The following is a 21,861-nucleotide window of genomic DNA, read 5'->3' on the forward strand; positions in this document are numbered from 1 at the left end:
GGAAGGGCCCACCTCCTGGTGTGACATATGCTCCGTAGTAGTGAGTACCAGTGTTGTCTTGGCCAGTCCGGAGCTATTATGATTCCCTTGGGTTTCTCTGCTTTGATCTTTAGTAATACTGAGGTCATCAGTGGCAGAGGTGGGAATGCACAGATTGCTAGGGAGTTCCAGTTGAATGAGAGGGCATCTATTTTCCAAGCATTTGGATGGTATGTCCTTGTGCAGAATTTTGGTAGAAGATGGTTGAGGTGAGAGGCAAATAGGTCCACTTCTGGCTTGCCCCATGTCGAAGTGAGTTGTCTGAAGGCCTTCGGATGTAACCTCCACTCGTGTGGATCTGTGAAATTCCTGCTTAGGCTGTCCGCCAACACATTGTCTTTTCCTGGCACAAACTGGGATTGTAACTGGATGTTTAGGCTCAGTGATTTCTCCCAAAGCTGCATTGTCAGTCTGCAAAGGGGGTAAGAGTGGGTGCTCCCTTGCTTGTTTATGTACCACATCACCGTGGTGTTGTCTGTCCGTATCATTAAATGACCTTGCTGGAGTTGGTGTTGAAAGGCCTCGATGGCATGCATTACTGCCAGCATTTCCTTTTGGTTTATATGCAGATGTGTTTCCTTTGGAGACCATTGTCCTTGTATACATCTGCCTTCCATGTGCGCCCCCCATCCAAGGTCTGAGGAGTCTGTAGTCATGGTCTGTGTTATCTGTGGTTTTTTGAATGACATACCTGTGTTTGCCTGGCTCACCGAGGTCCACCATAGGAATTCCTTTTGTAGGCATGGAATGAGTGGTATGATTGTCTCCAAGTTGTTGCTGTGTTGAGACCAAATGCTTTTTAGGTACCATTGAAGCTTTCTCATGTGTAGTCTTGCTAATGGAACCAGGAGAATGCAGGATGCCATGTAACCCAGGGCCTGTAGGACTCTCCTTGCAGTCATCTGGGTGAGTTGTGCTAAACATTTAAAGTAATGAGTTAACTTCTCTTGCTTGTCTTCTGTCAGGTAAGCCATCTGAGAGGCTGTGTCTAGTTTGGCTCCTAAGAAGATTATTTGCTGGGATGGCTGCAGTCTTGACTTTTGGAAGTTGACTGTGTATCCCAGAGCTTGAAGTAATCGTATGACATAATCCAGGTTTTTTGTCAACATCAATTTGTCATCCGCTTGTATGAGGCAGTCGTCCAGGTACGGGTAAATTTGTATACCCTGGTGCCTGCAATGAGCAATTACTGAAGCCAGGCATTTTGTAAATACTCTGGGCGCAGTAGATAAGCCAAATGGCAATGCTGAGAATTGATAATGCTCTGGCCCTGCAAGAAATCTGAGGTATCTTCTGCAGCTGTGTCTGATAGGGACATGCAGGTATGCCTCCTTGAGGTCTAGAGTAATCAGCCACGACCCCTTGCCCAGCATGGGAAGGAGTTGCTGTAGAGTCAGCATTTTGAACTTTGGTACTATGAGAAAGGTGTTTAATGCGGACAAGTCCAGTATTGGTCTCCATTGAGATTCTTTTCTTGGAACAAGGAACAGTCTTGAGTAAAACCCCTGGTCTTGTTCTTGTTGTGGAACTCTTTCTATTGCTTTCATCCGAGTCAGCAGAGTGATTTGCTTGATAGCCTCTGCCCTCTGATTTTGTGGCAGGTTTGGCATGCCTTGTTTTCCTGGTAAGGTATGAAAAGGAAACCTGTACCCTCTGTCTATAATGTCCAAAATCCATTTGTCCTTTGTCAGTCTGTGCCAGTTTTCTGCAAACAGAGATAATTTCCCGCCCAAGGGAGCTTCTAGTTGTTCCCTGGTAGGCGGTAGTAGAGGAAAGTCATTGAGATTGCGGTTGTGGGGCAGGTGAAACCCCTGTGTCACTTCTTTGGTTTCCTGGCTGCCATTGTCGTCCCCTGTAAGGGCCTCTGTATTGGCCTCTTCCTCGGCCACGTCTGTTCTTACCCCTTTGAAACTTTTCTGGATTAGGAAAGGACCAGTTTTTTGAAGGCCAATTCCTACTGAATCTGGGGGGTTGAACCTGGAGAAAATCTTTCACAGTCTGCACTGATTTTGCTTTTTCTTCGATGGTCTTTAACACATCTTAGCATTTGCACCAAAAAGCTTGTTCTTTTCCAAAGGTGCATCCAGAAGTTTTGCTTTTACATGATCTGGTAGAGGTTGATCTTTTAACCAAGCATGTCTACGAATGACTGCCCCTGTCATAGCTGCCCTACATGAAGCTTCCAGTGCATCATATCCACACTGCAGGAAGTGATTGCTTACTTGCTGAGTGTTATGTACAGCATCCTGCAAAGTCTTCCTGTCTAAAGGATCAGGAGTGGCTAATATTTTTTGTAAATCTTCTAACAGATAATCCTGATATTGTAACATATGGAAAAGGCAATTTAAAGCTCTCATGGATAAGGTAGTGGATGTGTAAACCTTTTTGCCCCATCTCTCTAATGACCTAGCTTCCCTGTTGGAGGGCAAATGATTTTATGAGGTGGAGGCTGAAACTCCTTTAGGCCCCTGTGAAATAGTTTCCAAATCAGCAGTGTGGGCCCTGAATAAATGGGAATGAGTTTCTGGGACCCTGTAATACCTGTCTGACTTGGCTGGAGCAGGAGGAAGAGAATCAGGGGTAGCACTAGAGTCAGAATACAAATCATCCAGAACATCAAGTACAGGAGGAATAGCTAAGGGCCTGTGCTGAGGCTTCTTAAGGAAAGTCCTAAGGCGTTTCCTAAAATCAGAATATTCCTGACCTTGCCACTTGAAATGTTCCCTCATGGTGTGCAGAACTTCCCAAAAAGAAATATCCTCAGGAGGGGAGGCCAAGGGGATGGAATCTTCTGCATCCGAGTCCTCATAGGTCTGGAAGAGCTCTTCCTGGCTATCAGAGCGGACAGAGCCCTCAGAATCTTCATCTGAAGGAGTAGGGTCAGAGGGTTCAACCTGGGGCCTTTTATCAGGAGGAGGCTGGGATCCTCTCTCAGGATGGGCCTGTGAACCTCTAATCATGGAAATTAAATCAGCAGCCATGGACATAATTTGCGTCTCTGGAGTCAGCTGAGGTAAGGATTTAGAAGTAATATGCTTTGTTTTGCTGGCTGCCTTAGCCCTAGTGTAGGCCTTAATAGACATGGCCATAGGGGGCCTGGCAGCTCCACGTGCAGGAGTGACATTGTCTACAGCAATGGTCTCGGGCATTTCCTCGGTTTCGGTATCCGGAGGAAAATCTATAACTGGCGTCGAAGTAATGTCTGGAATCGGAGTCGTCGGTAATGCGGTGTCTTCGGTTCGGAGCAGTGGAGAGACTGTCACAGAGGGAACTGGAGCACTCGCGCTAGGTTTTGGCGTGGAGTCGGTGGTAGACGCGGGCCGAGGGTGTCTGTCCCAGTCTTTTCGCTTTTTGGGCGTTTGCGATGTCAGAAGATCCGACGGCATGGTGTAAGCAAAATTATCGCCAAAAAAATCTTCAGCGAACTCCGCCCGGCGCCTGAGAGTGCGCTTGTTGAAGCGAGCACAGGCTACACAGGCCGAGACGTCGTGGTCTGGGCCCAGGCAAGGGAGACAGTAAGAGTGGAAATCCTTATGAGGTATTTGTTTACCACAAGAAAGACAATTGTTAACTTTTTCAGTAATTTCTAACATCGGCTGAGGCAAGAAAAGGTCCCCAACGGGGTACTTAGCTTTTTTGATGACTTCGGTATCGTAGAATACAGGAGCTGACCGACCGGCACTTGCGAACTGCTTCTGCTTCGGGCACCGCGCGGCAAGAAAGACTGAAGAAAATGGCGTCGGCTGATGCTTATGTACTCCAGCCGCTCTGACGGAGAGAAATGCGACATCAGCCGACGTCGGACCCAGACTTTGGAATCCGGCCGACCGAGGGCTGCCTGAGGCAGGACAACCCACATGTTATGACTGCAGTTGCATTCTTGAAGGACATTACAGAGGGAATAGAAATCCTTATGCGGTATTTGCTTCCCACAAGAAATACAATTATTAACTTTGTCTGACATCGGTCTGAGGCAAGAAAAGTTTCCCCAACGGGGTACTTAGCTTTTAAGAAGACTTCAGTTTCTAAATTTTCGTAATTGCAGGAGCTGGCCGAACGGCACTTGAGAACTGCTTCTGCTTCGGGCACCGCACGGCAAGAAAGACTGAAGAAAATGGCGTTGGCTGGTTCTTTTATACCCCTGTCACGCTGACGTCAGGGAAGAAGCGACGACAACCGACGCCGGACCTAGACTTTGGAATTCGGCCGACCGAGGACCCGCCTGATGGCAGGAGAACCCATCTGTTATGACTGCAGCTGTATGCACGATGAACATCAGGAGGAATAGCTAAGGGTCTGTGCTGTGGTAAATCTAAAAATTCCCCGAGTCTCTTTCTGAGCGGAGGATAATCCTGGCATTCCCCATGGAAATACTCTCTCAAGGTATGTAGGGTTTCACCAAAAGAAAAATCCTCTGGAGGAGAGGCAGAAGGAATGGATTACTCTGCAACTGAATCCTCAAGCAGATAAAGACATGTCTTCATAATCAGAAACCTCAGAGTCGTCGGATTCTTGGTCAGATAAAGCTGCTGGGGACAAGTCTCTCTTTCTTTTAGCAGGGGTAGGCTGGCTTCCCCTAATCAGCAATATAAGGTCTTCTGCCATTTTAAGCATCTGAGACTAAGGGATGGAAGCAGGCGCTTGAGGTTGGGTCATTTTTTTAGGTGTAGTTCATACTCTGGGCCTTAGAAACTCGGTAGTTTTAGAAAGAACTTTAGACCCGAAATAAGTCATCTGTTTGTGTCATAGTGCGAAGAACTTACTCAGAAGCTGGTGCCTGCAGGTTCCGTAGTCAAAGAAGAGTCTTGCGGCATACCGGACTCTGAACGGGTCTCGGTAGTGGCCTGAGAATCCATCGAAGCTGGCATCAGAAACTGCAGAAGTGCCTCACTGAGTATCAGTGAACTGGCAACTAGCTTAACGGAAGCAGCATCGTCGGCAGTTTTGGACCTGTGCGGTCTGCCTATGTCTTTAACCTTACGTTTTTTCGGAAGATCGGTAGTAGGATGGCTTACCGAAGTGATCTCAGAATATGGAGATAGAGAGCTAAAGTATTTAGCTACGATAAGGGCCCGACGAAGTATAGTTCGGGCATTGAACAAAGCACAAAACCAGCAACCAGGGACGTCGTGGTCTGGGCCTAAACAGGTGACGCAGTAAGAATGGAAAGCTTGGTGTGGTATTTGCTTTTCACAGGCGAGATGGTTAACTTTTTCTGAAATCGGTTAGAACAAGAAAAAAGGATCTCAAATGGGGTACTTAGCTTTAGAAGACTTCAACTTCAATTTCGGAAATGAAAACTCAGGTAGCGGCCGACTGGCACTCGTGCGAACTGTTTCAGATTCGGACTCCTCGGCAAGAAAGACGGATGTAATGGCATCGGGCTCCCTGTTTTTACACCACTGACGACATGTCAGTCCTGGAGTGATAGCACTGACGCAAAAATACTAAGCCTCTGGTATTCAGGCCGACTGAGGGCTACCACTTGCTAGATAACCCATGTGTGATGACTGCAACAGTGAAACACTAAAAACATATTCAGCAAGACACTGTGTCTACATGGCATACAATAAAGCAAATTTACTGGGGAGGCTGAAGCTGCAATTCCTGCTAGTTTACAGACATACCTAAGGATAGGCAAGCTGTAACCGTCCATCTTCTAAAAGGGCTTCTCTGGTCGCTGTGTCAAGATGATCGTTCAGGCATGGAAACGCAACGATCCAATAAGATACAGATGAGCTGCCACCACTGCCCTGACCCTGGTAAGCACTCAAAGGATGTGATGAGACAGAATGATATGGATCTGAATTTCTAGTGATAGGCACCGATCTGAAAGTGTAAAAACATCCTGAACTCCTCTGCAAGTTTTGTGAGGAGGTAGGTGGCTTGGATGTCTATGGAGCACATCCAGTCATTTGCATTTAGTCACACCAAAATCGTGGATACCAAGACCATTCTTATTTGAAAACCCTGACTTTAAAGATTTAGGGCAGAGATCCAGAATTGGCCTGAGGTACTTGTTATTCCTTGGAACAAAAATAAATCTTGAGTAAATTGCTGACCCTCTCTGATTTGGTGGGATGGGTGGCACACTGGTGCAGCAGTTAGCATTGTTTCCCAACAGCAAGAGGTTCTCCTGTTTGATTCTCAACTAGAGTGGCTTGTGTGTGGAGTCTGCATGCCCTCCTTGTGTTCACATGGGCTTCCTCCAGGTGTTCTGGTTTCCTTCCATATCCAAAAAGACATGCGTCTGGAATGTTTCTCCCTGGGCCTCCTCTGAAAATGGGCTCTGTCCCAGTTGGACTTTCATGGTAAACAAATGTTAAATAAAAATAAATAAATGACAAGCCTTCAAAATGGCTCTTTTGAAGAGAGAAGAAACCTTCCATATAGTCACTGACTTCTGGTAGGGGTGAAAAGTCAGGTAATTGCGGATTTTATGGAAATAAGTTTCTGGGAAAAGGGTATAGAAAGCCCCTGGATATGATATATTACTCCCAGCTGAACTGCATGATGACCATTAACACAGAAAGATGCATGCATAGTGACCTCAACTGCCTCCAGAGAAAGCCAGTCTGCATGACCTTCAGGAATGCTGGGCTAGCCTTTCTTTGAAAGAGTTTCTAACCCTGACTCAGCAGACCTTTGCAACCCTTGCGTCAGCATCCACTGAATGGGGGAACTCTGTCACAGTCACCACTGACCAAAGAAGAATCAAAAGATTGGCACTGGAATCTTTTAATGCATAGGGATTTGGAACCCTTCTGATTCCTGTTAAAATGTCTGAAGACTCTCAAATTTGATTCCCATGACAAACTGCATTTTCCCATCCTGCTCACACCTCGAGATTTTCTCTTTCACTGACTGTCTAAAGTGGAAAGACTTAGAAAAGTGATCATTAGCAAGGAGCACCTTAATGTCCACAGAAATCAGACACAACCAGCCATAGGTTCTCATAGTTAAGTCTGGGTCTGCAGCCCTAGCTACTCCATCAAGCTGCATTACAGATGACCTGCATGGAAAGATTTATGATGTTAAACATGGCATTTAGTGTGGCCTTGCAAGTTGCTTGGTTCACTCCTGCTTCATAGGCTGCCCTAAAGTAGCCATGGCCTGATTAAAAAGGTCCCTCTGGAACAAGCTCATACAGGTTACAAAATTTAAAGCCCTCAGGGCAAAGATATCAGGTGTAGGCTTGCTTTCCCATCCTATCACTCTGTACTATTAGAAGGATGGACAGTGGAGGAATCCTCCATCAAGTGTTTTTCAGTATTAGACTTTTGAGCAAGTGCTGCCTATATGTACACGCACACAGCAATTCAGTTGGTTTCCTGGGGACAGCTTCTGTAATATCTAGTTCCTGCCATGGTCTACTGGAGACCAAATCTATAACATCATCAACAGAAGGGACCACCCAATAGGTAAAAGAGGAAAAGTTGTATGCTTCGAAGAGCACTTCCTTATCCTAAGAAAGTAGGTCAGATGGCCAAGATCCTGTATCTTTAATTTGAAAACTTTACAAAAAGGAACACCTTCTGCAGGGGAACAAGAGAAAAGTACAGATTTGTACCTACCATAAATGTAGATGTCCGATAGATATGCAACTGCAGTCATGACATATGGGTTGTCCTGCCTCAGGCAGCCCTCGGTCGGCCGGATTCCAAAGTCTGGGTCCGGCGTCGGCCAGAGTCGCCTCCTCTCCGACGTCACAACGGCTGGAGTATAAAGGCATCGGCCGACGCCATCTTCTTCAGTGTTTCTTGCCCCAGATGCCAGGTGCCCTCCAAGGAAGGCTAAATTTGGTGAATGGATAAACAATTCCAGACATGCACAACAGTAATAAACAGATACACCATAAAAGGTACCCCCAGCTAATAGGGATAGGGGTAGTGGACCCTAAAGGAAAGTTACAGAGGGGTAGGAGGGAGGGAAAATCCGACTGCAGTTGCATATCTATCGGACATCTACATTTATGGTAGGTACAAAACTGTATTATGTCCTTCAAGAATGCAACTGCAGTCATGACATATGGGTTGAATACCATAGCCAAGCTGGGGGTGGTTGGAACTAATAAAGGGATGGTGTAGCTATAATGCCCTGCAGGACTGCTGAAGCAAAGCCTGGTCGGGATCTGGAGTGTAAAGGCAGGTTGTAGTGCTTGGTAAATGTATGCACGGAGCCCCATCTAGCAGCCTCTAGAATGTCCTTTGTAGCCACTCCTCTTAGGAAAGCTGTGGATGTGGCTATAGCTCTGGTGGAGTGTGACCTAATATTGGCTGGCACACCTTTTCCATGAAAGGAATAGCAGAATCTGATGCAGTGTCCAATCCATTTTGAAATTGTTTGTTTGGATATTGCTTTTCCTTGAACTCCAGCAGCATAGGCTACGAACAGTTGGTCAGACTTTCTGGTGGTCTTTGTTCTGTCCAAGTAGTAGTGTAGTTGTCTGTGTATGTCCAAAGTATGCAGCAGCTTTCCCCCCTTGTTTTGAGGATTGGGGAAGAATGTAGGCAGGTGAATGGCTTGATTTAGACACACCCTGGAAATTACTTTTGGCATGAAAGAAGGATTGGTCCTTAGGGAGACTCTGTCCTGATGAAAAATGAGAAAAAGAGGTACTGCCATGAGTGCCTGTATCTCCGAGACTCTTCTTGCTGATGTTACTGCCAATAGGAAAACCATTTTCCAGGAGAGAAATTGCATTTCTGCAGATGCTGCTGGTTCAAAGGGGGGAAGAGTTAATTTTTCCAAGACGAAATTGAGGTCCCATGCAGGTACTGGTGGTTTTCTGGGAGGTTTGATATTCTTTATCCCTCTTAGAAACTGTCTTAGCAAGGGATGTGAGAACACAGGTGGATCACAACTGTATTTTGCTGAGATTGCTGAAGCGTGGATCTTTATGGAAGAATATGAGAGACCAATATGAAACAATTCTGCCAAGTACTCTAATATCTGAGGTATGCTCAATACTGTTGCATCCTGACCCTTGTTGGCATTCCAGATGATGAATCTCTTCCACTTGGCTGAATAGGTCTTTCTGGCGGAAGGTATGCGTGCTTCCAGTAGAATCTCTTGAACTTCTTTGGAAAGGGAGATATCGGAAGAAGTTATGGTAACCTCCAGGCTGTCAGATGCAATGTTTGCAGGTTTTGATGAACAGTCCTGTAATTGTGCTGGGTTAGAAGCAGAGGCCACGGCTTGGTCCGAGTTATGCTCAACAGCAATGGGTACCAGTGCTGCCTTGGCCAGTCTGGAGCTATCAAAATGCCTGTTGGTCATTCTGCTTTGATCTTCAGTATCACCTTGGTCAGCAGTGGTAGAGGAGGGAATGCATAAATTGTTAGGGAATTCCAGCTGAAGGAGAGAGCATCCTTTTTCCAGGCTAGAGGATGGGGAGTTCTTGTACAAAACCTTTCCAGGTGACGGTTCAGGTGAGAAGCAAAGAGATCTATGTCCAGTCTTCCCCATGCCCTTGTTATTTGTGAGAAAATGTGAGGATGCAGCATTCATTCGTGTGGATCCCAGAAATTTCTGCTCAGCTTGTCCGCCAGAACATTGTCCTTGCCTGGCACAAACTGGGATTGTAAGTGGATCTTCAGGCTCCGGGACTTTTCCCAAAGAATCATTGCTAATATGCAGAGGGGATAAGAATGAGTGCCTCCCTGCTTGTTTATATACCACATAACCACGGTGTTGTCTGTCCTTATTAGCAAATGTCCTTGTTGAAGTGATTTTTCGAAAGTCTCGATTGCACGCATCACTGCCAACATCTCTTTTTGATTTATGTGCAGATGCCTTTCCCTTGGGTTCCATTGCCCTTGGATGCATATGTCCTCCATGTGCGCCCCCCATCCATGATCTGAGGAGTCTGTTGTAATGATTTGACCTGCTTGAGGTATGCTGAAAGACATGCCTTAGTTTAACTGACTTGCTTGAGCCCACCACAAGAATTCTCTTTGCAGACATGGAATAAGTGGGATTACATCCTCTAGGCTTTGGCTGTGTTGTGACCATAAGCTTTTAAAGTACCATTGCAGCTTTCTCATATAAAGTCTTGCCAAAGGTATCAGAAGAATGCAGGATGCCATGAACCCCAGGGCCTGCAGAATTTTCCTTGCAGTCAGCTGGGAGAGCTTTGCTAGGCCTTTGAAGTAGTCTGGTAACTGCTCTTGTTTTTCTTCTGTGAGGGAGGCCATTTGTGTGTTTGTGTCCAGTTTGGCTCCCAGGAAAATAATCTGTTGGGATGGCAGTAGTCTTGATTTTTGAATGTTGACTGTGTGTATCCCAAGGCCTGTAGTAATTGAATTACATAGTCCAAGTTTGTTATCAAGGTTTGTTTGTTGTCTGCTTGTATCAGGCAGTCATCCAGGTAGGGGTATATTTGAATCCCCTGGAGTCTGCAGTGTGCCACTACTGATGCCAGGACTTTCGTGAACACTCTGGGCGCAGTAGATAAGCCAAACGGCAATGCTGAGAATTGATAATGCTCTGTCCCTGCAAGAAATCTGAGGTATCTTCTGCAACTGTGTCTGATAGGGACATGCAGGTATGCCTCCTTGAGGTCCAGAGTGACCAGCCAAGACCCCTTGCCCAGCATGGGAAGGAGTTGCTGTAACGTCAGCATTTTGAACTTTGGTACTATGAGAAAAGTGTTTAATGCGGACAAATCCAGTATTGGTCTCCATTGAGTTTCTTTTCTTGGAACAAGGAACAGTCTTGAGTAAAACCCTTGGCCTTGTTCTTGTTGTGGAACTCTTTCTATTGCTTTGATCTGAGCAAGCAGAGAAATTTGCTTGATAGCCTCTGCCCTCTGGTTTTGTGGTAGGTTTGGCATGCCTTGTTTTCTTGGTAAGGTATGGAAGTGGAACCTGTAACCTTGGTCTATAATGTCCAAAATCCATTTGTCCTTTGTCAATCTGTGCCAATTGTATGAAAACAGAGATAGTTTTCCGCCCAAGGGCGCTTCTATTTGCTCCTTGGTCAGCGGAAGTAGAGGAAAGTCATTGAGATTGTCCCTGTGGGGCAGGGGAGACCCCCCGTGTCACTTCTTTGGTTTGCTGGTTGCCATTGTCGTCCCCTGTAAGATACTCTGTATTGTCCTCTTCCTCGGCCACGCCTGTTTTTACCCCTTTGAAATCTTTCAGGATTAGGAAAGTACCAGTTTTTAGAAGGCCAATTCCTGCTGAATCTGGGTGGCTGAACCTGGAGGAAATCTTTGACCGTCTGAACTGATTTTGCTTTTTCCTCGATGGACTTTAACACATCTTTAGCATTAGTACCAAAAAGCTTGTTCTTTTCCAAAGGTGCATCAAGAAGTTTTGCCTTATGATCTGGTAGAGGTTGTTCTTATAACCATGCATGTCTACGAATGACCGCCCCTGTCATAGCTGCCCTACATGAAGCTTCCAATGCATCATATCCACACTGCAGAAAGTGATTGCTGACTTGCTGAGAATTATGTACAGCTTCCTGAAAAGACTTCCTGTCTAAAGGTTCAGGAGAGGCCAATGTTTTCTGTAAATCATCTAACAGGTAATCCTGATATTGAAACATATGAAAGAGGCAATTCAGAGCTCTCATAGATAAAGTAGTGGAGGTGTAGACGTTTTTCCCCCCATCTCTCTAATGACCTTGCTTCCCTGTTGGAAGGCAAGGGATTTTTTGAGGTGGATGCTGAAACCCCTTTAGGTCCCTGAGAAATAGTTTCTAAATCAACAGCATGGGCCCTAAAGAAATGAGAATGTGTTTCTGGGACCCTATAATATCTGTCTGGCTTGGCTGGGCAGGAGGAAGAGTATCCGGGGTAACACTGGAGTCAGAGTATAGGTCATCCAAAACATCAAGCACAGGAGGTATAGCCAGGGGCCTGTGTTGGGGCTTTTTAAGGAAGGTTCGAAGGCGCTTTCTGGAATCAGAGTATTCCTGGCCTTGCCACTTAAAATGTTCCCTCATGGTATGCAGAACTTCCCCAAAAGAAATATCCTCAGGAGGGGAGGCCGAGGGGATGGAATCCTCTGCATCAGAGTCCTCATAGGTCTGGAAGGGCTCTTCCTGGCCATCGGAGTGAACAGAGTCCTCAGAATCTTCATCTGAAGGGATAGGGTCAGAGGGTTCAACCCGGGGCCTCTTATCAGGAGGAGGCTGGGATCCTCTCTCAGGATGGGCCTGTGAACCTCTAATCATGGAAATTAAGTCTGCGGCCATAGTCATGATTTGTGTTTCAGGAGTAGGCTGAGGTAAGGCCTTAATAGTAAGGTGCTTGGTCTTGCTGGCTGCCTTAGCACGTGTTTAGGCCTTAACAGACATGGCCATAGGAGGCCTAGCAGCTCCACGTGCAGGAGTGACCTTATCTACAGCAATGGTCTCGGGCATTTCCTCGGTTTCAGTACCCGGAGGAAAATTTATAACTGGCGTCGGTGTGGCCTCCGGTATCGGTAAAGCGGTGTCTTCGGTTCGGAGCGGTGAAATAACTGTCTCAGGGGGAACCGGAGCACTCGTGGTAGGTTTTGGCGTGGAGTCGGTGGAAGACGCAGGCCGAGGATGTCGGTCCCGGTCTTTTCGTTTCTTAGGAGTCTGCGATGTCGGAAGTTCCGACGGCATTGCATAAGCAAATTTATCGCCGAAAAAGTCTTCAGCGAACTCCGCCCGGCGTCTAAGAGTGCGCTTATTGAAGCGAGCACAGGCGACACAGGCCGAGACGTCGTGGCCTGGGCCAAGGCAAGGAAGACAGTAAGAGTGGAAATCCTTATGAGGTATTTGTTTACCACAAGACAGACAATTGTTAACTTTTTCAGTAATTTCTGACATCGGCTGAGGCAAGAAAGGTCCCCAACGGGGTACTTAGCTTTTCTGATGACTTCGGATTCGAAGAATACAGGAGCTGACCGACCGGCACTTGCGAACTGCTTCTGCTTCGGGCACCGCACGGCAAGAAAGACTGAAGAAAATGGCGTCGGCTGATGCTTATGTACTCCAGCCGCTCTGACGTCGGAGAGAAATGGGGCATCAGCCGACTTCGGACCCAGACTATTGAATCCGGCCGACCGAGGGCTGCCTGATGCAGGACAACCCATATGTTATGACTGCAGTTGCATTCTTGAAGGACATCTTGTAAAAAATCTTTAACAGTCTGCATAGATTTTGCTTTTTCTTCCATCTTTTTAATAACCTCCTCAGCCTTGGATCCAAATAAAACATCATGCTGAACAGGGGCATCTAATAGTTTAGCCTTAACCTGCTCAGGTAAATTCTGCTCACGAAGCCAAGCATGTCTCCTGATAACAGTACCAGAGGCTGCAGCCCTGCAAGAAGCTTCAAAGGCATCAAAACCACAATGTAAACTATGTTTGCTAACTTGTTCAGTTGCATGCAATACATCCTGTAATTCCTTGTCCTCTGCACATGCAGGAAAGGTAGAGAGCCTTTGCTTTAAAACAGACAAAAGAAATTGCTGATACTTGAACATGTGAAACTGGCAATTTAAAGCTCTAATAGAAAGAGTAGCAGAAGTGTAAACCTTTTTGCCCCACCTGTCCAAGGCACAAGAATCCTTTTCAGAGGGAATAGGATTTTTAGATGAAGCGGCCTTAGCAGCCCTAGAACCCTGAGAAATGGTTTCAGGATCAGCAGAAGGGTTCTTAAACAAGAATTGATGGGAGTCAGGGACTCTGTAAAATCTATCAGGCTTAGAAGGAGCAGGCGGCAAGGAATCAGGATTCAGGTTAGCTTCAGAAAAAGCATCATCCACAATATCAAGTACAGGAGGAATTGCCAAAGGTCTGTGTTGAGGGAGAAGGAGAAATTCCCTAAGTCTCTTCTTGGAAGCAGAATAATCCTGACCTTCCCAATGAAAATGCTCCCTCATCTCATGTAAGGTTTCCCCAAAAGAGAAATCTTCAGGGGGAGAAGCAGAGGGAATAGAGTCCTCTGCATCAGAATCCTCATAAGGAGGAAAAGAATAATCCTAGTCAGAGGAAGAAACAGAAGACACAGAAGCCTGATCAGATGAATCATAAGGAATATCCTGTCTAGGCCTTTTTTCTGGAGGATGAGAACCCCTAATCATTGTCAGTAAATCTACAGCCATCCGTAGTAATTGCGTCTGGGACTTGGGAGCTGTATCCGAGGAAGCTTGAGAAGAAACCCTTGGTTTAACAGGAGTCTTTGACTTTGCCTTTGTAGAAATAGTGATATGAGAAGGCCTGAAAACCCCCTCAGAAGCCGGTACCTGCACAGCGGTTCCGGACCCATATGAAGGAGCGACGTCCGAAGGTCCTGCAACAGATAAAATACTAGGCCTAGAAGGCTCCCCATGGGAGTCCGTGTCGGCCATCGGTTCCAAAGTGTCGGACGACAGGGGCTGCAAAAGCACCTCACTGACGACCGCCGAACCCGAAGCTGGCTCCGGTTGCAAAGTATCTTGTTTGGACCTCGGAGGCCTATCCTTGTCCTTGCGTTTCTTTTGAATTCCAGTTGTCGGTAAAGTATCCGACGACATCCTAGAATTGAATCGTCTACCGAAATAATTCAAGGCCCAATCGTACCTATGCTTGATAGTGCGAGAATTAAACCTGGCACAGAACCGACAGCAAGAAACGTCGTGGTCAGGGCCTAAGCAAGGTAGACAGTAAGAGTGGAAATCTTTATGAGGTATTTGTTTTCCACACAATATACAATTATTAACTTTATCTGACATCGGAGGAGCAAGAAAAAAGTTTCCCCAACGGGGTACTTAGCTTGAGAAGAGAAGTAGAAAACTTCGGACCGACGACAATCAAAGCACGTTGTCCTGAATGCGCCAACCAACGACTTGCGAGCTGCTTTCCACCACATGGCAAGAAAGACTGGAGAAGATGGCGTCGGCTGTCAGCTTTATATCTCTGCTTTCTGACGTCAGGGTACTTGCTGGTACAGTCGACGCCGGACCCAGACTTTGGAATTCTGGTCGACCTCGGGCTGCCTGCCAGCAGGAACACCCTATAGTTATGACTGCAACAGTGAAACACGAAGAACATCAGGAATCCATCTGCAGAGAAGGAGCCATGCTCAGGACGGACTCCTTCCCCACCAAAGCAGAGGTGGCCGGTGCTCAAGACAGGAGCCCTGATACAAAGGAAAGATGGTCTACAGTTGGAAATCAGTACTGTGGCCACAAAAATCCATGGACTCCAACAGAAGAAACTGTTATAAGTGATACAAAATTGCTGACACTGCCATAGACGGCAATTCAAGCATTCCAATCTGAGAAGAACTTGAAGTCTAAGGGGTTGGCACTAAGTTGGATACAAAATTTTCAACACCAGATCCAGAATAGTAGACTGTGCTGCAAAAAAGGATCCAGGAGGAACAGCAGCTCCAAACCTACAAATGCAGAGACTAGGATTGGGGAAGGAGCTAACAGTGGTGATGGTGGTCAACCAAATCCATCTAGGTAGTAAAGGAAGACAGGATAATGCCCAGAGCTCAATCTACATCTGAGAAAAGCTCTCATTACAGATTCCCAATCCACTAAAGTACTTTGGAAGAATTTAATGGATTTTAGGGATGAAGCATAAGGAAAGCATGAAGATGGAAAGAGTACTTGGAGGGGTTGATGAATGAAGAGAATGAGAGGGAGAGAAAGTTGGATGATGTGCGAATAGTGAATCATGAAATGCAGTGGATTAGCAAGAAGGGAAATAAGGATAGCTATGAAGAGGATGAAGAACGGAAAGGCTGTTGGTTCAGATGACATACCTGTGGATGCATGGAGGTGTTTAGGTGAAATGGCAGTGGAGTTTTTAGCTAGATTGTTTAATGAAATCTTGGAAAGTGAGAGGATGCCAGAGGAATGGAGAAAAAGCATTTTAGTACAGATTTTTAAGAATAAGAGTGATGTGCAGAACTGTAGTAACTACAGAGGGATTAAACTAATCAGTCACAGCATGAAGTTATGGGAAAGAGTAGTGGAAGCTAGGTTAAGAAGGGAGGTGATGATTAGTGATCAGCAATATGGTTTCATACCAGGAAAGAGCACTACAGATGCAATGTTTGCTCTGAGAGTGTTATTGGGGAAATACAGAGAAGGTCAGAAGGAGTTGCATTGTGTCTTTGTGGATTTAGAGAAAGCATGTGACAGGGTGCCTAGAGAGGAGTTGTGGTATTGTATGAGGAAGTCTGGATTGTCAGAGAAGTATGTAAGAGTGGTACAGGATATGTACAAGGGTAGTGCAATAGCGGTGAGGTCTGCGGTGGTAGTGACGGGTGCGTTTAAGGTGGAGGTGGGATTACATCAAGGATCAGCTCTGAGCCCCTTTTTATTTGCAATGGTGATGGACAGGTTGACAGACAAGATCAGACAGGAGTCCCCGTGGACGATGATGTTTGCAGATGACACTGTGATCTGTAGTGAGAGTAGGGAACAGGTGGAGACGACCCTGGAGAGGTGGAAATATGCTCTAGAGAGAAGACGAATGAAGGTTAGCAGGACTAAGACAGAATATATGTGTGTGAATGAGAGGGAGAATAGAGGAATGGTGAGGATGCAGGGAGTAGAGGTGGCAAAGGTGGATGAGTTTAAGTACTTGGGATCAACAGTTCAGAGTAATAGTGAGTGTGGAAGAGAGGTGAAGAAGAGAGTACAGGCAGGATGGAGTGGGTGGAGAAGAGTGTCAGGAGTGATTTGTGACAGTACCAGTGAGAGTGAAAGGGAAGGTCTACAAGAGGATAGTGAAACCAGCTATGTTATATAGGTTGGAGACAGTGGCAATGACAAAAAGGCAGGCAGGAGTCTGAGCTTGACATGGCAGAGTTGAAGATGTGCACTGGGTGTGACAAGGATAGACAGGATTAGGAATAAATATATTAGAGGGTCAGCCCAGGTTGGAAGGTTTGGAGACAAAGCCAGAGAGGCAAGATTACACTGGTTTGGACATGTGCTGAGGAGGGATGCAGAGTATATTGGAAAAAAGATGCTAAGAATGAAGCTGCCAGGTAACCGGAAAAAAGGAAGGCCTAAGATAAGGTTTATGGATGTGGTGAGAGGGGACATGCAGGTGGTTGGTGTGAGAGCAAGATGCAGAGGACAGGAAGAAATGGAGACAGTTGATCTGCTGTGGTGACCCCTAACGGGAGCAGCCAAAAGAAGAAGGGATGAAGCATAAGGAAGACCTGAAGAAAGAAAATAGGAGAATTCCCTCTTACAAGAGTATTGTGTGAGGCATCATAGGAGATTTGTCCTTAACTGCGTTTCCAACTGAGGTGGATTTGGACCATCTCTGTGGTGGCTCCAAAAATGTTTAGTAGTACAAGTTGCATGGATTTCTTCTTGCAATATTCTTGAATGCATCCAAAACACTCAACAACTTGCAAATTCAACAACACTTTGCTAGCATTCACCATATGACTTATGTCCACTACAGATAAGTTTCCACTATGGATAACATAACCTACTCTGTGAATGAAATAAACAATCTTGTAATATTTGACTGTTCAACCTGCTACTCTTATCAGCTACATCTTCATTATAATCACCTGTCTGACCATCTCCAGAGTCGTCTTCCTCCTCTTCCTCCTCCTCATCCTTTGCATCGGTTTCATCCTTTGCATCTGTTTCTGATTTTCTTTTCTTGCTTTTAGACTTTCGTTTTCGCTTTGTAACTACAAGAAAATTAGGGGGGAAAATTAACATTTAACTTACAATATATACATTTATCTAGAAGTGAGGAAGAATGAAAAGTACATCAAAGAATTCAAACCGACAGTTTGGTCTTCGGCTGCAGAACAAATCTTGTAACAAATAAACTGGGTGAAGACTAGCAGCTAGAGAGCCAAGATCAAGCCATAACTGTAGCAATCATAAAAATGTATGGCATTTGCTCAAAGGACATAAAGAGCATATACCATAAAGCATAGAAAAGTGGTGACTAAATGGAATAAGCACTGCATCAGTAGCATTCATTACCCAAAAGTAACTGGCAACCAGTAGACATACATCCTTCAGACCACAGTTACAAAGCTTTGAAAGTTCTACACTAGGGCTGAACTCCTCCTTTTTCCCCAGGGTATACAGCTATAAAAGGGAGAGCAGTCTGTTGAGTTTTCTGCACGTTACCTCACCAGAAATTGCGCTTAGGATGGATGGCATGAAATGCCCAGTTGTCTTCACTTTATCTAGCTGAGGGGGTACCCAAAGATTTCACCTTTTTGATTATGGGACAAGTAACAGATTATAACCCTGGAGGTCCTAGAAAGATCTCAACTGGAGAGTTCCAATACAGACATCTTCCATCTAGTAAATAGCCAATGGTGGTAGATGGACCAGGGCTCCCTCCTTTCTACAAAGGAAAGACAGATGACCCCTTCAAATGTTCCTTCCTCCACCTCCAGGCAAAATAAGACAGTCTATTCTGACAAGAAAGTGGAATCTTTCCATTATAAGTACAATTAAGGTAAGCATACCAATGCAAGCAATCAACATTATAACTGCCGGAGGAGTATTACCTAGAGGAAAAGCAGGAAAGTAGATTAGCCCTACCCCCACCAAAAAAATATATATAAGAGCTTTCAAACAAAAGCATGTCCTGCATAAATAACAATGACAAAGCCTGACTTGCTCCTAAACTGAGCCCCTAGCTTTTGCAGACTGAAAAATGGATATACACTGGTCCAAATGGCCGTTTCTCAAGACATTCTAAGCTAAGCTGCTCAAACACTGTTACTGTACAGTGAGCCCTAATCCATCTCTTCTGAATTTTGCCATGATTATCATAACAAAATACTATGCAGTAAGCCAGCCATTCCAATTAACTTTGCAATGATACAAGCCTACTCTCCCTGCTTGGCAATAAGGACACAAAGTTGACTAAATTGCCAAGGTCTTATTTTTTCAATGTAATACTGCAGCTACATGTGCAAATTCATCAAATTCAACTCAACCCCAATGCACAGTGTCAGGAGTGTCGCTTATCCTGTGTCTTCAAATAAGATGATGAGACTGGGTGTTCACCAAAGTAATTTATTACATATAAACACAAAGAGGGAGAATGGATACAAACTTCAACGAAGTGACTACTACACACATGCATGCTTATGCACTCTTGCTACCATGTGTTCTGTATTTATACGAGACTGGAATAACTCAAAGGTACATACACACACTCATCTACAGTCTCCCTCTGACTAGTTTGTCATGCAAATAAACAATGAATTATATGAGCATGAAAATTATACAAATATATACACACTAACAATCATGTCCAGGTTACTGAGTATTTGGGATTAGGTCTTGAGATACGACCTGACTTCGTAATGTAATAAGTACAACTGGGCTTAGCAACAGGGACAGTCACTGGGGAATGCTCTTCTTGAGGATTTTCAGGGATCTGTAGATTCGGCCATCCGTTTGGAACTGGCAAAGTATGGAAATTAAATCTGTACCCCTGGGATACTATGTTTAATACTCACTTGTCTTAGGTAATTAACTGTCAATTTTGAGCATGAAGTGCTAGTTTTCTCCCCAAGAGGGCTGCCAAAAGTTAAGGTGCTTGGAGATGGTAGAGGAAAGTCATTGAGACTGCTGACTGTAGGGTTGTGCTTTACCACCTCCAGATTTGGAGGTGGAGGCACCCCATTGCTTTGACCTGTAAGATCCCTGTGATTGATATCTAGAGCCTTTTGAGTGCCTGGACACAGGAAAGGACCAATGTTTAGTAGGCCAGTGCCTACTGAACCTGGGTGACTGTACTTGCAAGAAATCGTTTACAGTTTGCATACATTTAGCTTTGTCTTCCATTTTCTTTAAAACCTCTTCTGCCTTATTACCAAACAGAGTATCATGCTGTAAAGGGGCATCCAACAGTTTAGCTTTAACATGACCAGGCAGATTTTGTTCCTTGAGCCAGGAATGCCTTCTTATCACAGATCTAGTAACGGCGGCCCTGCAAGAGGCGTCCAAGGAATCAAAACCACATTGCAAAGTATGCTTTCCAGCCTGTTCAGCTGCATGCAATAAATCCTGTAACTCTGTTTTCCACACAACCAGAAATCAACATAATTTTCTGTTTCAGTAAACCCATAACATGCTGTTGATATTTAAGCATATGAAACTGGCAGTTTGAAGCCCTAATTGCCAAGGTTGCAGACGTATAAACCTTCTTACCCCATCTATTCAGCACCCTGGAATCTCTATCAGAAGGGGCAGGATTTTTGGCTGTAGAGGCCTGAACACCCTTGGGACTCTGAGAAATAGTCTCAGGATCAGCAGCAGGATTTTTGAAAATAAATGTGTGGGAGTCAGGAACCCTGTAATATCTGTCTGGCTTACTAGGAGCCAGAAGCAAGGAATCAGGAGCCAAGCTTGATGCAGAGAACACATCATCCACAGGAGGTATTGCCAAAGGCCTATGCTGAGGAAGCAGGAAATCCCTAAGCCTCTTTTTTGATTCAGAAAAATCCTGACTCTCCCAGTGAAAATGTATGTAAAGTCTCACCAAAAGAGTAATCCTCAGGAGGAGATGCAGATGGGATGGATTCCTCTGCATCAGAATCCTCATAAGGTGGAATAGAAAATTCCTGATCAGAAGAAGAATCGGAAGAAATGGAAACCTGATCTGAAGATTCATAATCAGTGCCTTGCCTAGGCCTATTAGCAGGGGGGGGTTGGGAACCCCTGATCAAGGTAATTAAGTCCTCAGCCATTTTGATCATTTGTTTTTTGGCATAGGGGCCTGAGCACGTGGCTCATGCATCGTTTGTTTTAGACATAGAAGTTGTTTTTGACCTTGTTTTTGTTGATGGCGTCTGTTTAATATGAAAATGTTGAGACCTGAAAACACCCCCAGAAGCCGGTGCCTGCTCAGCGGCTCCAGACCCATACAAGGGAGAGACATCCACGGGTTCAATACTTTGCGAATCTCGCGGCATACCGGACTCCGAAAGGGTCTCGGTAGAGGCCAGCAACTCAAAAGTAGAGGGCATCAGGGGCTGCGAAAGCGCCTCACTGAGTACCGGCGACTGGCTTAGAAGCTTAGTCTGTTTTGGACCTCGACGGTCTGTCTTTTTCCTTACGTTTTTTGCGAACTCCAGTAGTCGGATTGCTAACAGACGACATTTCAGGGTAGTTAAACATTGAACCAAAATATTTAGAAGCAAAAATATACGGACGCTTAATAGTGCGTTGGTTAAATTTAGCACAAAACCGACAGCAAGGCACATTGTGGTCAGGGCCTAGGTAAGGTATACAGTACAAATGAAAATCCTTATGAGGTATTTGCTTCCCACAAGTAATGCAATTATTAACTTTTACTGACATTGGTAAGGAGCAAGAAATAATTTCCCCAAGTAAGAGCAAGAAAAAGTTTCCCCCAACGGGGTACTTGGCTTTAGTTTGAAGACTTCGGTTCTGAAACTCGAAAGTGAAAATTTCAGTAGTCTGCTGACTGGCACTTGCAAACTGCTTCTGCTTCGGGCACCGCGCGACAAGAAAGACGGATTAAAATTGTGTCGACTGCATGTTTTGACGACCTGACATCATGGAAGAGGAGACAGCAACCGAAGCAGGACCCAAGACTTCGTTATTCAGGCCGACTGAGGGCAACCTGCAGGAGATTACCCAAATGTAATGACTGCAACAGTGAAACACGAAGAACATCTTCAATGCATCACAAGAAAACGTTACAGCTTTGTGAACATCATAATATCTTGAGGTGGATGGACTGGCAATTTTCTGTTTCAGGACATGAAATGCTCTTTGGTATTGTTCCAACCAGGAACAGGTTACATCTTTGCGTCTCAGCTCTCTTAGAGGTGCTGAAAGCTCACTCAAATCTGGAATGAACTTGCCCA

At 45.2% G+C, this 21,861-nt stretch overlaps 1 protein-coding gene across 2 annotated transcripts in view; it reads right to left on the reverse strand.

The window, feature by feature from the left end:
- Window positions 1–21,861, reverse strand: part of LOC122809337 — a 2,116,265-nt gene that overhangs the window by 1,035,665 nt on the left and 1,058,739 nt on the right. For both annotated transcript variants that reach the window (XM_044080743.1, XM_044080744.1), the window contains exon 10: window positions 17,551–17,676. In XM_044080743.1, coding sequence (XP_043936678.1) covers window positions 17,551–17,676 — 126 coding nt within the window. The remainder of the gene's footprint in view (window positions 1–17,550; window positions 17,677–21,861) is intronic.

This window comes from Protopterus annectens, chromosome 8.part0 (assembly GCF_019279795.1).
Source record: "Protopterus annectens isolate FY-2018-M chromosome 8.part0, PAN1.0, whole genome shotgun sequence".
Taxonomy (NCBI): Eukaryota; Metazoa; Chordata; order Ceratodontiformes; family Protopteridae; genus Protopterus; species Protopterus annectens.